Raw genomic sequence first — 15089 nt, 5'->3', positions numbered from 1 at the left:
CGGCTCCAGGGTAAGGCGCCGGTTCCTCTCTTGGAAACAATTGGTCCCTGGAAAGGCTGGGGATTTTGCAGGCAGGGAAAAGCAACCAGGAACTTCTCCCCACCCCACCCATCCATCCCCGCCTCCTGGCAGGAACTGCACCTTGCTAATAAACTCGAGGAGAGTTTGTGTGGGTAAGAGGAAGGGCAGCAAATAAGACGCTCTGGAGAATTGGAACTTGGGATTTGGTTTCTTTTCTGCTTGCGTTTTTACCAGTGAAGTTTTGTGGGATGGAATGGACTCTAAGGAGAACCGGTTTAGAATAACTTGGAGATCTTTGCCTCTTATATTTTCAGAGTCTTGGCTGATTTCAGGGAATTGAGAATTTCCTTCCTTCCTTCCTTCCTTTCTCACTGCAACAAGATTTCAGAGCTAACGCAGCATCTTTCCCCAGGCTGCTTCATGTTCCGTGAAATCTCTGTTCTCAGCTCCATACAAACCCCCAAAAAGGCCAATAGCCATTCTGCTCCGAGGCAGGGCCTTTCCGTCCCTGGAACTAAGACAGTGAGGCTTAAAAACCCGCCTTCAAGGTTGAGCCTTGAAGCAAACGAATTCCCCGGGGCGAACCCCGCTGGCAAAGATCACGACGACCTACCGGGCGGGCGGGCGGGCGGGTCGAAGGGAAAGCTCGTCGGATCTCGGCTGGGATCAGAGCTCCCGGCCCCGGTGCCAGCTCGAACCGGCCCGAGGGGGGGCCCGCTTGAAACTGCAGAAAGCCACCCTTGCCTTGCCTTCCCGGCTGTGGTTGCGCATCCACTGGCAAGTTTCTTCTGGGGTGGGAGAGAAGCCGGAGGAGAGGAGAGGCTAAAGTGGGTGTGGATCGGGCGGGGGTGGGGAGTGGCTTTCCAGGAGGCTTCTCGAGGGAAGGAAGCGGGTGAGAAATTGTATCGATTTTTGTTTTGACACGCACCCATTTTTCAATTCTGGGCGATGAGTGATCGGATGATGGGGCGCCGGCTAATGCACTTCCATGGGAAGAGAGGAGAGCGCACGCAAGGCGGAAAAGGCGCAAGAGCGCACGGCCGATCGGGGCTGGGCCTTGCGCACAGAAAGAGAGGCGACGATGGCCGTGGGAGAGTCCCGGCTTCCATGTACCTTTGGCGGCGAGGAAGGAGAGTTGTCCAGCGGGGCTTTTTTGCAATCACGGGACTGCTTTCTTGTGTCCAAAGCCGGAGGTAAATAACTGGGATGTGGCTGCGGCAATCCGGGATTGCCAGGGCGGCCCTCGCACTAGGAAAGAAGGCCTCGAATCGACTCCGATCCAAGCCAGGGAAAAAGGCACCTGAAAAGACTCCCGCGGTCAAACAAACTCGCCCCGGAAATCCTCTCCAACGCCTCGGCTTTCCTTAATTCAATCAAGTCGAGCTAACCCGTCCAAATGGAGAAATTATTAGTTTTGTCCCGGTGAAGGCGGGCTTGAGTTACGGCGCGTTTATAAAACCGTGCCGTTTGCAAATGTTAATCTGTCGCCGCAGAGCTCATTAATTCTGCCTTATTCCTGACAAGTAGTTCATCAAATATCTGATTCGAAATTCATCATAATGAGGATATTAATTAAACTCTGAATCATCCGAAGGGGCTTCTATTGAAACAATACCTCATTACAATGATTAAAAATTGATGCCGAGTACTACGCCTTTTTCAACCGCGGTCTCTTCGCAAACAACACAGTCCTACCGGATAAAACTGTCAATGGTTGAAAAAAAAACGCAATTTAAGAATAGGTAATTTCTCTCCCGCATAGGGAGGGGGGGAGAGAGAAGCGTCTGCCTCTCATTTCCCAACACTTCTGCAGTAGGTTACACACAGCTTAATGATAATCAGAATGACTCCTTTTCTCCTAAAAAAGACCCCAAAGTGCGCGTGCAGCTGCAGAACCCAAGAGGGTCAGCATCATTTCACTGTATTCTCTTCTTGATTACAAGCCGAGCCCATCAAACACAACATAATTACAGTAATTTCAGGTTTATTTATTCTAATGCAGTTTCCCCATCTCTCTGGTAATTATGAGCAATTTTTTCGCCCGGGGAATCTTTTTGCATTAACAAAAGAGATAACGCACTGAAAGCCAAATTTGCTGTGCATTGAGAATGGGGGAATAAGGGAGGAGAGAAAGGCACAGAGAGAGGGAGAAAGAAAGAAAGAGAGAGAGAGAGAGAGAGAGATGAAATCCGTGCGAACTGCCATCTCTCCCCTCTCTATACTGGAGCGCGCCAAATTGCTTGCAGGTGTAAGGCGCAGGCTTGTCAAAAGGAAAGGGGGCCTTTCGCATTAGCAAATGCACAATGTTGAAGTAATGAAGACAGACTCCCGCGAAATGGGCAAGCAGATCCCTCTTTAATACGTCCCAAAGCCCCCCTCCCCAATCAAATCTCTTTCCCCCCCCCTCTCTCTCTTTTAAAAGACCCTCTCCATAGCTGGAAATGCGTCGGCCTCCCACAGCAAAGGCAGCTGCGTCCTGCATTTTGAAATAGTTGAAATCTAAGGAACCCATCCAAGATGACATCCATCTGCCTTGTTCTAGTTGTCCCACCCTATCTCGCCTCGCGGACACCGAAGGCTTTCTCTAGTTGTCTTCGATATTGGTTTCTCTCTCTCATTTCTCGGGGGAGGGTGAAGAATGTTATTTCCCCTGCCCGCGATCTTTCCCCAAATCCGCAACTGTCACCATATGTGTGTCTATGTATGTGAGTGTCTATCTCTGTCTCTCGATAGACGTATCACACCATGCGCATGCACAAAGCCACGCGAGCTCCCCTCCCCCCCTTTTAAGCACGGTCAATTAAAGTTACAAGACAAAGCTCTTTAGATCGGCGCAGATCAAAAGATGAACGAAAGGGCAATCAAGAAATAAACGGGCTTCCTCGTTCCTAGGCTCGCCTTACATTTCTCCGCTATACATCCTGTCCCTCTTTTCTTCCTCCCCATTAAAATCAGGTAGGGCAAAGGCGGGGTCGGCAAATCATTGGTCCCCCAGGTCAGCTGCACTAGCCCGAGTTTCACTTAGTCGCACCCTCCTCTCCTCTTCCCCTCTCTTCCTCTACGCCTCCCCCCCCCACATACCTATACCTACAGCTTAGTTCACAGGCGACTCTATTACTGTACAGAACAGCATAAACCCCAAGTGGGCTTCGTTTGACAGGCTGGACAACTAAGCGATATTCAGACGGGTGTAGGTGTACCCCTCCCCATTTTCCCTCCTTCGCTATAAACTTCCCGAGGTCGAGCAGCGGTAGCCCTCGCTTCCCCGATCTTGCACATCCACAACGCGCGAGCGCGCTCTCACTCAAACATCCACATTTCATTCGCACACCTGGAATAATCCCCGACATTTGCTAAGGAAGTTTCGATCGAAGAATTAGCAGACGCGGAACGAACCAGGTCCTTTTTTCCGCCTTCCTCTCCGTAACGGGAAAATCGAGCGTCAAAATGCACATATAAAAGAGAGGGGGAAAAAAAGACACTGCCCCACTTCACCCCGGGAAGGCGTTTTCCCGCCACCTTTGCTTACCTCTTAGCCGCCAATGTTCCATGCAATCCCGACCCGGTTCATTCGCTTTAGCTCAAGGTTCGATGCAGCTAATTGCTGCAGGAAAAAGTTGGGGAGACACTGGAAAATAGAGGGTTGGGTTCGGGGGTGTTGGTGTGAGAAATAGCCCTGCCACCGGAATAAATATCCAGAGAACACCCGGGAAAAAAATGGGCTCGAGGGACCTTGGAAATTGCCGCTGAGCGCAGGAGGGTTTTCGCAACCCGGCTCCTGCAGAATATCACTGAAATTTTCTGCTATATAGCCTCTGTCTTTATAGCTGATGGGAAAAAAATTGCAGATTATTAGCATAAATGTTTACTCTTCATTACGCTGATGACATTGTGCACTCGAGATCTTGGTAATCTTTGGGAAAATTATGAGTAATTTTTTAAAATTTTAAAGCAGCAGCAGTTACCGTGCAATTCAGGCTAATTCTGCGTAGGCTCCGAACGGATATAATTATCGAGGAGTCAAGATGTTATGCTAAAAACTATGCATTGATATTCCCATTTATTATGTACATACAACTTTGACAATGTTGATGCTTGAAATAGCAGGAAATTGTCTTGCGCAAAAATTACAGTCCATATTAGGACATGTGAAATTGCGAAGAATTATATAGTAATTGCAGGCTTTCAGATGGGAGAGCCAGAATGCTCAAACTAGTGCAAATGTGGATAAAATTACAGATCAGAGCAAAAATTAGGGGAAAAGGGGGTCTGGGATTTTTCAAGTTGGCTATAGGATTCCGGAAGTGTCTAATGCCACATGATTGCTCCAGCTTTAGGGGAGATATTCATACCTCAAATAGCTCTTGGGCCAGAGCGGCTTTAATTGAATTTCTTGGGTGTTCTATCCCCCCCCTTTTAATAAGGCTAAATTAGCAAATTGCCTACCGAATGGCATTTTTTAAAACCAGGTCCTCCCCCCACCATGTCCCCACCACCACCATTTTTCAGGGGAAAATTACTCCCTTTAAGGAAGTTGCATTCCATGGTGACCTCCGCTGCCGCCCCCCTCTCGGAAAATGTGTGGGGAGAAATTTAATTACATTGCTTTACCTCTCCCCCCCCTCCTCCTCCTCCCAGTTCCCTGGAGGGCCAATGTAAGCAGCAGTCATGGGAGTCTATTTTCAAGCGGGTTATTGTGGCAAGGCAGGGCAAGGGGAACGGGAGGAGATGGCCCCTTCAGTAGCCCCCGGGAAACGGGGTACAGCTAAAGACAACCGGAGATGATGGAGGGGGGAGAAGTGGGAATCAGTAGAAAGTCAGGTGGTCCGATCTCTCTAGATCTAGAAAAAAGAAATGCGGTAGCGGGTAAGTGGTTGCGTGGGGTTCGGCAAGGCCCAGCACGTCCCTCTATTTTCCCAGCCCCACTGGGCTGCAAAAGGCCGGAGAGCTGGTGACGAACAAGAACCTCAGTTTTCCCGGGCTGCCTGTCCCTCCTCCATCTCCCATGATGGGTCTTTGAAGAAAAAAGCGTGGTAGGCTTCTTTAGAACGGGCGAGGGTCTTCCTATCTGCGGGAAAATCGTTTAAAGGCAAATAAACGAAGCCACAAACGGAGCGAAAAGCCTGAAAGGGAGCCATTGAGCTAAAGGCATCTCTTTCGCGGGCTGAATTCTACCGGGTTTCTCCCCGATCTTTGATTTTAAAAACCAGGCTGGGGAAAAGAGATTGCCTGCTTGTGGACATGGAAACATGATCTATTTTGTATTCTCGGTGTATTTTGGAGTCAATAACAGCAGCAACAACAATGCGGTATGATATAATACAATGCAGTACAATCCAGTACATCGGCAAAGGAAGAATAGATGGTTGGATTCGTAAAAGCCAAAATGATCCACAAGACCCTCCAAGATGGTACGCTCTTGATGTGCAAATGCCCACATCTACCTAAATATCATTTTCATGAGATGAAGGTCGGATCTCTCCTCCAGTTGCAATCTTCCGTGTCTCTCTGCCACCTAGAGCTCCTGAGGGGAGCTCCTCACAAGCAGATTTTGCTACCCCAGAAGCCATAGGATGATTTCTTCTGAGGCGGATCGGGACCAGGAACCAGACTTGTCTGCAGTCTGATCTGTTGGTCCCATAGAGAGAAAAAGATCCCTGGTCACCATTCCTATTTGACTCTGTAATTCCTTTGCTCAAGTGCTGATCTGCAGTGGTCTCTTCTTTGATCTCCAACCAATAATAATATCACAAATGTTCCAACTTCTTGGCAAGACTTGACAAATGTGTAAAAATGCCAGTCTAATCATCTGGCTGAATGGACAACTAACCATAATGTCATATTGCAGTACTGATATTTCCATTGCAAGTATTGAGACGCAATACTTTGGCACAGAATGTTTCTCACAAACACACATATCAAATCCAAAATTGCTTTTCTTTACAATTGTCAGTGTAGCTTCTTAATATCACAGACAAGTCTTTTTAGATCATAAGCAACACAGAATCCTTCCTTCCTTCCTTCCCCTTCTGCAAATATACAGCCAAGTAAGTCATTTTCAAAAGCTGTGATCTAGCTTTCTTGGGCATCTAGAGCTAAAAAAACCGCTAACTTTAGTTACTTTATCTTTTGACTTAACCCCGTAAGGCTGGCCTTAAAAATAACCCAGCTTTCTCTGGCTTCCATGGCATTTCATCCATAAAAAATCCCATTAAGATTAAGCTTTATTTGGGGAGGGGAGGGGGGGAGTAGGATTCTAATGTATGGCCAAAATGTCATTGTGAACATCACCTCTCTCTTTCCTTCCCTCTCTCTCTCTCAAAACACACTATGCTCTCTCGTTTCTAGATATTTTAGTATTTTAAATCTTAAACCACCCCATCTTGCAGAAAAGTGGAATAAAACCTCTTGAAATAACTGGGTTTGATGGAAATCTTTTATTTACTAAATATGTCCCTGTTGTGAGATCGCAATCCTGGTAGGATCAGACACCTTTTGCCCAGATCTGGGGAAGCAAGTCAGGCTCCTGTTATTTTTATACCCCTGTGTGTGCATTGTGGATCGCCAACATGGTTGCCAATCTCAGATGCCGGGTTGCGTGCATTGGGCTCATTGTGTTGTTTCATTGAGCAACGTTTCCAAGCGAGCAGTAATTTAATAAATTACATTTTCCATTCTAAAATGTACAAAACAGTCTTAAATATGTTTATTCATCCCCCCCCCTCCAATTTATCTGTCAGGGTGAATGCACTCTGGGCCTACTGGTGTAGTAGGTAAGTAATGTAGGATCTTCCGTGACTGGCGACCAGTCACACTTCCTAGGCCAAACCACCGCATGAGGTTGTTGTTTTGAAGAAACGTCGGACAAGGAAGCCCAATGCAGACCGTCTTATGTTTCTGTTTGACAAAAAAAGCACAATAAAAATTTAAGCAACCGTTAATGTATCACGCTAACAACATCCAGCCAAGAATATGTGGCGGGCTTTTGAGGGGGAAGGCCATTTTTTTTCGGGCGCACGTGGCTGGCAACGCTTCGAGCTACGCTCTGTCCGGCACCCTCCGAGCAATTTCGGCCCTTCCTTTGGAAAGAAGCGGCTAGCGGCCGTTCGCCCAATAGGTGCCTTCCGGTCACCCTCTGGACGCTGGAGGGAGGGCTAGCGACCCTTGGTTCCTGCGGAGGCCGAAGTTCCTCCGTTTCCCGTTTCCATTTTTCACCAGGCCGCGTTCGCCACAGAGGAAATGGGAGGGGGGGGGAGCGGAAGGAAGACTCCTCGGAAGGATCACAGGGCCCGTTGTCTCGCAGGGAGCCCGGGCTGTGTGGGAAAGTCTCCTCAGCGCCGCGCCTTAGGCGGCCGAAGAGCTTCGCTCAGGCCCCGCCCTCGGGCTCTCCCGCCCAGGCTCCGGAGCGCCGATTCTCCCACGCTCCCCTCCCGCGTTCGCTTCCTCCAGCTGCCCCCTTTCCCCCTCCCTCTCGCTGTCTCTCGCCGCTCCCTCCCGCCGCGTCTCGCCTTCTTCCCGAGGCCTCCTGCCTTCTTTGTTCTTCGCTGGGCCCTTCTGAGAGGGGCGCGTGCGGGCTCGCTTCACGGCAAACGCGGGTGGGGTGCTTGTGCGCGCCCGTTTGGTTTGCCGGAGCGTCGTTTTCCCGCCCTCGCCGTCTAGATTGGGGTGGGGGCGGGGCGGGGGTACGAGGTATGGCGCCCTGCGAGCGAAGCCGGGCTCTTTAGGGCGTGAGGCGCGCGCCACTTCTGGAAATCCAAGGCGGCTTCGCTTCGCCTGGAAACTTACTGAAGTGTGGCCATTTTGTCCCCCTCCTTCTTAAGCTTGTTTTTCTTCTCTCCCCCCAACCCCCCCGCAAGATGGCTCTGAGTAGGCCTGACATGCTTCGCCCGGGTGGTTTTTAGTCTGATAGTTGCTGGGAACGCTGCTGTTGTGTTTTTGGTGATGGGGTTTTGTGTTTTTTTTTGGTGTATGTGTATAGTGGTGTTGTTTTTGACAAAGCCAACCACGACGGGGCTTCTGATTGGGGTGGAAAGGAACAACACCGCCCACACCCCGCTTATCTTCCGGAGTTTGTCCGCCTGCTTGTTCCGCCCCCCCCCCATTTCTCGTGCCAAGGCCGGCTGCGTGATTCCGACTCAGGCAGGCTGCACCGCCTCCGGCGCGTTGAGGTTTAGATGCCTCTTAATCATCCCTTTTGGCAGCGCAGTCATCTCTTCCCTCCCCCCCCCTTCCTTTTCCCACCCGCCACCCCGGGATGGCGCGAGCGGACAGCCGAGCGATTCACCCCTGCGCTCCCCCGTGGCGCGCCTGGAGGACAAGGGAGCCTCTGCTGAAAAAGGGCGCCTGGGCCTGGCCCCGGGCTGGCAGCCAAGCTTTGGCTCCTTCGCCAGGCTCCTGTCACTTTCCCGGCGTCTGCTTAGGTGCACCCGCATCCCCCCCCCACCTTTTCTCTCGTTCGAGGACAGATCTGCCCAAACAGCACCTTCCTAAGATGTTAAGAGAGATACGGGGGTTGCTTAAATCTTTCTACTGACGCCGCTCCTGGCATTGCTGGAGGAGGAAGCGGCCCTTTGTCCGGGCAGGGAAGTAAAAATCGTTAGGAGGCTTTTAATCATCTCGGGAGAGACGAAGTCCCCCGAACCATTTTGGAAAAGATCAGGCAGTAAAAAGGAATTATGGGGGGGGGGGGAGAGAGGGGGAGAGAGAGAGAGAGAGAGACTTATACAACAGGGCTCCCAAATTTGCCTTTAAAATCGAAGAGTCTTCCACCTAATGCTTTTCTTACATCTTGGACTCCAATATTCTTTATCCTGTCTGTTGGCTGGGGATTAGGGGAGTCGAAGTTCAATACAAAAAAAGGCACTAGGTAGAGAAAAAGAAGTCTCTGCTGTGTGGAATTCTTTCTCGTGCTCCTGTGCATCCACCGGCCCTCAAATCGATCATGGCCATCATCAGAAAAAGAACATTTTTTTCTCCTAAAAACTGAAGCAACATAGGGTGGGATAGTTGAGGGAACTGGAACACCAGTTACGGGCTTTCAGAATGTCATATTTATGACTACAAAAGCGATAGAGTAACAGGAAATTTATTGACATACCGGTAGCTAGTTCATATATTTTAAGGTCAGTGATCAGATTTGTCACTGAATCCCATCAGATAGGCTATTTACTAACAGCCCGGCAAGTAATTTTATATGCAAGTCTGGACTTCCATTCTTAACAATTATTTGAAATATTAAGAAATAAAAATCAAATACATGCCTGAAGGGTCAACTTGTACTATAAAATGTGAGGAAAGGAATAATCATCATAAAGAAAGGAATGAGGCTTCCTGAAGAAGCATCTTTCCCAGTAGCATAACCCAGGTGCAGCTGATGGAGCCTTACTTTGCATGGCGGGGTAAAATAGTTCTAAGACACTGAACCCTGGGACCTGAAAAAGATTCCCATTTGATTTGAGGGCTCCGATTGGGCAGGCAGCAATCTGTATCTTGAAGGGAAGGCAGTGAGAGCATCCCTTGGCCTCTCCTGCCAAATATTGAGCTAAAATAACCTGTTTGGCATTAATCTTCTAATGCTCCAGCATCCAACAAACAGAGAGATTCATTGTGGCATAAACTGTAACAATTTATGAGCCTTTGGGGTGGGGGGGATGACAAATACTATATATCGCGTTGCCTTTAAAGCCTGTGTATAACAATGTACTGGATTTGGAATACAAGTACAGTGAGTAGTGTATTAACAGCAGTAGAAGATTGACACCCTCATCTAGGGAAAGCCTGTGACTTGGGAGGAAAATATAAATAACCGGCTAGGAAGCCAAAACCGGGCAACCGTGGAGTTGAAATGCCGTTTCCCAGACCTGCACTCTGTCTCTTGGGTGTGCCTCGGGTAAGGGGAGGCGTCCCGTTTCGTTCATCAAGAAAACCTCCTGCAAAGCCAGCAGCCGCCTCGAGGTTGACTGCCAAGCGCCCAAACAGGCCAAGCCGAAGGTATGCGGGGACTCCCTTCCCTCCGCTGCTGGGGCCTGCTGATCACGAGGGAGACCGGGTCGCCTGCAGCTTCAGGAGCCGCCGTCACGCTGCCGGGATTGCAGCGCGGGAAGCCGCCAGGAGTCTTGTCCGGCTTGCCTCCACGTCTAGTGGCGCCAGATCGCAGTGGGGTGGGGCCGAGTCTAGGCGAGCGAGAAGGCTCGTTGAGTGATTCAGGCTGAGCTGCCGAGAGAAGTCTGTCGCGGTCCTCCTGCCTCGGGGCGGCCGTGTGTGTGTGTGTCTCTTTGTGTATGTGTGTGTATGTGGACGGGACAATGCTGTGCCCTGTGAATCTGTGCCCTCGCGGCTCTTAAAATACCCTTCAAGAATGCCCGACGCCGCCGTTCAACAAGTGCAGCCTTGGAGAAGCCAGAGGGCCGCCCAGAATCAGCCCTTCGGAGTCAGAATGGAGAGAATAGACAAAGTGCGTCTTTCTGCCTGAAGGGACGATTAGTTCCACGGAAGGAGCTAATTGGCGAGTAGCAGGAAGAACTAGATTTCGTTCTGGGAACGAGAAGGGAAGAAAACAGGCGCCTCCAAACTTCAAGCGGGCTAGAGGGGCTTCTCACTCAGCGCAGAGAGTCGGGCCGAATGTTGGAAAGAGTCAGAAGACAGAAAAACGACTGGCCGAGCCAAGTACGGTGCAAACAATAATTTATTTAAATAATCTCTTCATATTGTAAAAGTAACATTGAGCGATTTTTTTGTTTGGTTTTTGCAATAAATAACCAAGAACATACATTAAAAAAAACCCGTTTTAAAGGTTTTTCAACTATGAACTGGGAAAATTCATTAGCTTGTACTTTGTGGTAGTGAAGATGAAAGGAATAAAACAGAATACACAAAAAGAACGTATGGAAGCTGCCCGGAGAGAAAAAGAGGGAAAACGATGTCATAAAAAAAAAAAATTGGTTCACAAACATGAACAAATGTAGCCTGTCCAATAAAACTTCCCCTCTTCTTTTTAAGACAAAGAGGTTGGGGAGAATTAGCCACAAACAACTCTATTACAAACATATATATATATGTATGTATGTATATATTTATATCTTTTTCTTGCGAAGAAAAAGTCCTGCAAACATTTAAAAAAAGATAATTTAAACACAGTTGGGTTTCTTTTCTTTTTTTGTCATTTTAAATATCTACATATAAAAATTATTTATCTTTTTCCCCCCCAACATCAAAATGAGGTCATCTGCAAAGGCACCTATAAAACGTATAAAAAAAATAAACAAAATTAAATAAGAAATTTTGCACTAGCGATTCGATGAAAAATGGGAGAAAAGTGGATTCTGTGCTCGCCGCGTGCACAGTTTTTAAAGTCTTTATTTGCTGCAGACTAGGCGGGATACTAGAAGGTAAAAAGCTGGTGGGGGAAAAAACCCTGGTATAAAAAAGATTAGGGACGAGGCGATTGGGGCGGGTGGTCAGAAAACCCTGAAGGAGAAAAACAACCATTGAGAGGTGGTTGTTGTTTTTTTTTTACTAAGGGTGTGACCACAGCTTTGCCCGGATTTCACGCTTGTCAACAAGAATGTTGTCAGCGACTTCGGAGTCACCGATTGGGTGAGCCACATTCTGAGCCGAGGTTTGGGAGGCGGAGGGGGGGGAAAAACTAGATTCTGATTGAGTCGGAAACTTCAGGGATTATTGGCTGAAGTCTCAAGGCGCTTGTCCCGTTTGGCACCACCAAGTCGGGCGGGGGCGCCGCGGCTGAGATGTTTTCGGGTAGGGAAGGAATTGTGAACCGTTTCCCAAAGCACCGGGGGAGTGGGGGAAAAATACACCTCTGCCCACCAGAAAGAGGAAAAAACGCCTCCTTTCTCCACCCTGAATGATCCCTTGGAGAGTAGATTGGGTGCCCAGACTGGGGTTAGAAAATAGTCCCTGAGCTGACAGCCGCGCCATGATGATGGGCGTGATGAAGATGGGGATGATGCTGGTGAGACTGCCCTTGCTGCAGGATCGGGGAGGCTCCTGGCAGGTGAGAAGCTGCGGCGCTGGATGCCTGGTGATACCACGAGTAGTTACCCAGGAAAGCAGCGGCTCCGCTAGGAGTGCCGGGGCTCGAACCGGCGCTGCTCCCGCTGCCGCCGCCGTTACTCATTCGCTGCGGGTGGGGAGCAAAGTCCCAGGTGAGGGTGGCTGAAGCAGGTGGCGAGGCGCAAGGAGGAGAGGGGCTGCCGATGCGTTGTTGATCCCCTGGGATTTCACCGCTTTTCCACATCTTCTTGAATTTGGATCTGCGGTTCTGGAACCAGATCTTCACCTAGTCAAAGAGAAGAGACCAAAAAAAAAAAAAGGTGGGGATGAACGGGAGGCAGTAAACAGCCCAGCCCTTTCCCACCTAAAATACACATAAAATAGAAATGCCCCACAACAATTGCCCTTCTCCCCTCCAGTTCATTCAGCCTTCTGTCTTCTACAAATTCTTCCATCCTGCCAGCCCTGCTCTGAATATTCAAGGGATGGTCTTCGGTTGTTGGCTTTTTTGCTAGCGTTCCCCAAGGCCTATTAGATTCGTTGTTTGCTTAGGCCAGGCTGGAAGTTTTGTAATCTCCGAGATTTGTGGCTAAGAGGAAGGAGAAACCTGGTCCCCAAAACAGACTTTGGGGACACTCACAGCTCAGGTGGGGGCAGTTGGAAGAGGTTACAACAGGCAAGGGGCTTGGTGGAAGAAAGCTTGGTCAGGAAATGTTTCCCTATTGTTTTGTGAGGTCTTCAGCCAAAAACTAGGCTTGGCAAATTTTTTGCACAGTGAAGGGACATTCCCCAGAAATACCTGGCACCGCCAATGTCGAGAATCTGCTATAAGGATAAGGCACGCGCCCAGCTCTCCAGCATCTTCCATGGGCATCAACTGAGATTGTGTCCAAGAACCTGCTTTTCTTGCCAAGTCTCTCCATGGCAGACCTTTCTTTCTGGGGTTTTATTCCAGTCTGACCTCCCCAATCATGGGATTTAATTGAAAATGTCATGGGACTGGATCCAACTATGGATGGATGGAGTAGGAATGGGGAGGGCAGGGCTACCTGGACTGAAAGAAAATGTGATGGTCACATTTAATTTCAAATAAGAGTTGATGAAAGATAGGTTTCCCTGATATTTGAATTCTGCTTTCAAATACCATAGTAGAGACTAGCAAAGACTCAGGAGGCGCTAAATCCTTAGGAAAAAGGGATCTGGTCAAACCTCATTGTTTCCAGGCATGACTTCTATGGGACCCAAAAGATAGCACCCGAATCAGAAACCTATACTGGAGAAGAGACAAAGAAGACCTTCCCTACATTTGTGGAAGGGATCTAGGGCTGAGGCGAAAGGTTTCCCATTTTCACAAAAGGATGAGAAAATATCATTGGCACAAAATAAACATCTCTGCCTGGAGCTATGGCAAGGCTTCTAGGAGCAGCTTCTGCTCAGCTGAATAACGTGGCAGGGCTGCGATCCTGAACCAGTCTGCACAAAGAGGGAGATGGGAGATCCCACCTGGTGCTCTTATTAGCATTGTCTTCAACCCAACGCTCCTAATCTGTTTGTTGAATTAGCTCCTTTGCTGGATTGGCACAATACATTGGACCATACATTGACCAAATTAGCTGGATTTGAGCGAGCTGCACTGACATACAACTAGCCAAGATCAAAAATTGCATCAAACCGTGGTGGCACGCAGCAGCATATTCACTGAACTGGTAAAGGAAACCACTCCCCGACACTCTTCTAATGTCTTCTTACCTGAGTTTGGGTGAGGCCTAGTGAAGCTGCCAACTCAGCTCTCTCGGGCAGTGCCAGATACTGGGTCTTTTGGAAGCGTCTCTGTAAGGCTGCCAACTGAAAACTGGAATAGATGGTTCTCGGCTTTCGCACTTTCTTTGGCTTCCCATTAACTATTCGGATCTCCGGCTCGACCTCTTCTTTTTCTGTGGCAAGAAAGGAAAAGGGGTGAATAATCTGGTTCCAGCAATATTACCCCCCCCTTTTTTGGGGGGGGAATGAGCTGTGGAGCCTCAGCTACAATGCCTTGCTCAGCAAGGATGAATCAAAAGATCCCGGTGCCACAATGCCACCCAGGAACTATTTGCGCTCACTCTCTCTCCTCCCCTTTCCCCATTCCGAATTAAATAATTCAGACTTAACAAATCCGGAAGGAAAAAAAAAGGGGGGTGGTGGTGAAAGCCCCACTTTGTTACGGACTTTCCCCCACGACCTCTTGTGCCCAAGAGTCTTACCGGGTTCATTGTTGATTGGGGGCGTCCTTGTCCCATAGGTTGCATAGGAGCTGTAGGAGGTGGGGTATCCCAGTTCGTAACTCCCGGCTTTGGTGGAGTAGGGCACTGCGCCGATGCCATTCGGGTGGTACTGGTAAGAGCCCATCTGGGCGTAGGGCGACCCACTGCTTCCGTTGCTGCCTGTGCCTCCTCCAGCTCCTCCGCTGTGCTGTTGCTGATTGGTATAGTAGCTGCTGTCCGTGGCGGTCGACACAGGCAGAGTGGGAGATTCCTGGGGTTTATGCAAGCTGTGGTGCTGCTGCTGCTGCTGCTGGTAACTGCTGGAGGTAATCTGGTTTGAATGCATATCTGAAACAAGGCTCTCAAAGACTCCAGTCATCCTGGTCCTCTATCCCCGCCCCTCTCCCTCCCTCCCTCCCTCCTCGCTCGCTCGCTCGCTCCCTCCCACCCTCCCTTGCTCGCTCCAAGAGTACTGGACCGCGAGCAAGCAGGGAGGGAAACTAACTCGGAGTTTCCTTTCTGCAACAGGCCGAGACGCAAAGTCTTGTCTTCTTTCCCCCCTCGCTGAGAGGTCCAAAGCGGGGGGAAAAAAAGAAAAAAGAAAAGACGAGAGGAGAGATCACTGGAGATCCCTAAGGCTGGCCGCCACCGCAAGAGTTGCGGGAGAAAGAGGGCAGAAAGTTGCCATCGCCGTCCGGCTCCCTTCCAACTTTGCGCTTCTTTCAAGGCGATCCACCCCCCGGGGAAGCAAGTCGCAGCGATGCTCGGCCCCGGCTTCCTAGCAGCGCCTTTACGATTGTCTGCGGCTCGTGG

The 15089-nt window shown here is 49.4% G+C and overlaps 1 protein-coding gene across 1 annotated transcript; it reads right to left on the bottom strand.

The window, feature by feature from the left end:
- Nucleotides 1-9796: 9796 nt before the first annotated feature.
- Nucleotides 9797-14655, bottom strand: DLX2 (distal-less homeobox 2). Its single transcript, XM_058190555.1, has 3 exons — nucleotides 14277-14655; nucleotides 13783-13967; nucleotides 9797-12319 (listed from the first exon to the last, which is right to left on the bottom strand). The coding sequence occupies exons 1-3, from the start codon at nucleotides 14653-14655 to the stop codon at nucleotides 11924-11926; spliced, it is 960 nt and encodes a 319-aa protein (XP_058046538.1). The 3' UTR covers nucleotides 9797-11923.
- Between the last annotated feature and the right edge of the window lie 434 nt (nucleotides 14656-15089).

Source organism: Ahaetulla prasina, chromosome 1 (assembly GCF_028640845.1).
Source record: "Ahaetulla prasina isolate Xishuangbanna chromosome 1, ASM2864084v1, whole genome shotgun sequence".
NCBI lineage: Eukaryota > Metazoa > Chordata > Lepidosauria > Squamata > Colubridae > Ahaetulla > Ahaetulla prasina.
Note: the sequence above shows the minus strand (reverse complement) of the source record. Positions and strands in the feature narration are given on the sequence as shown.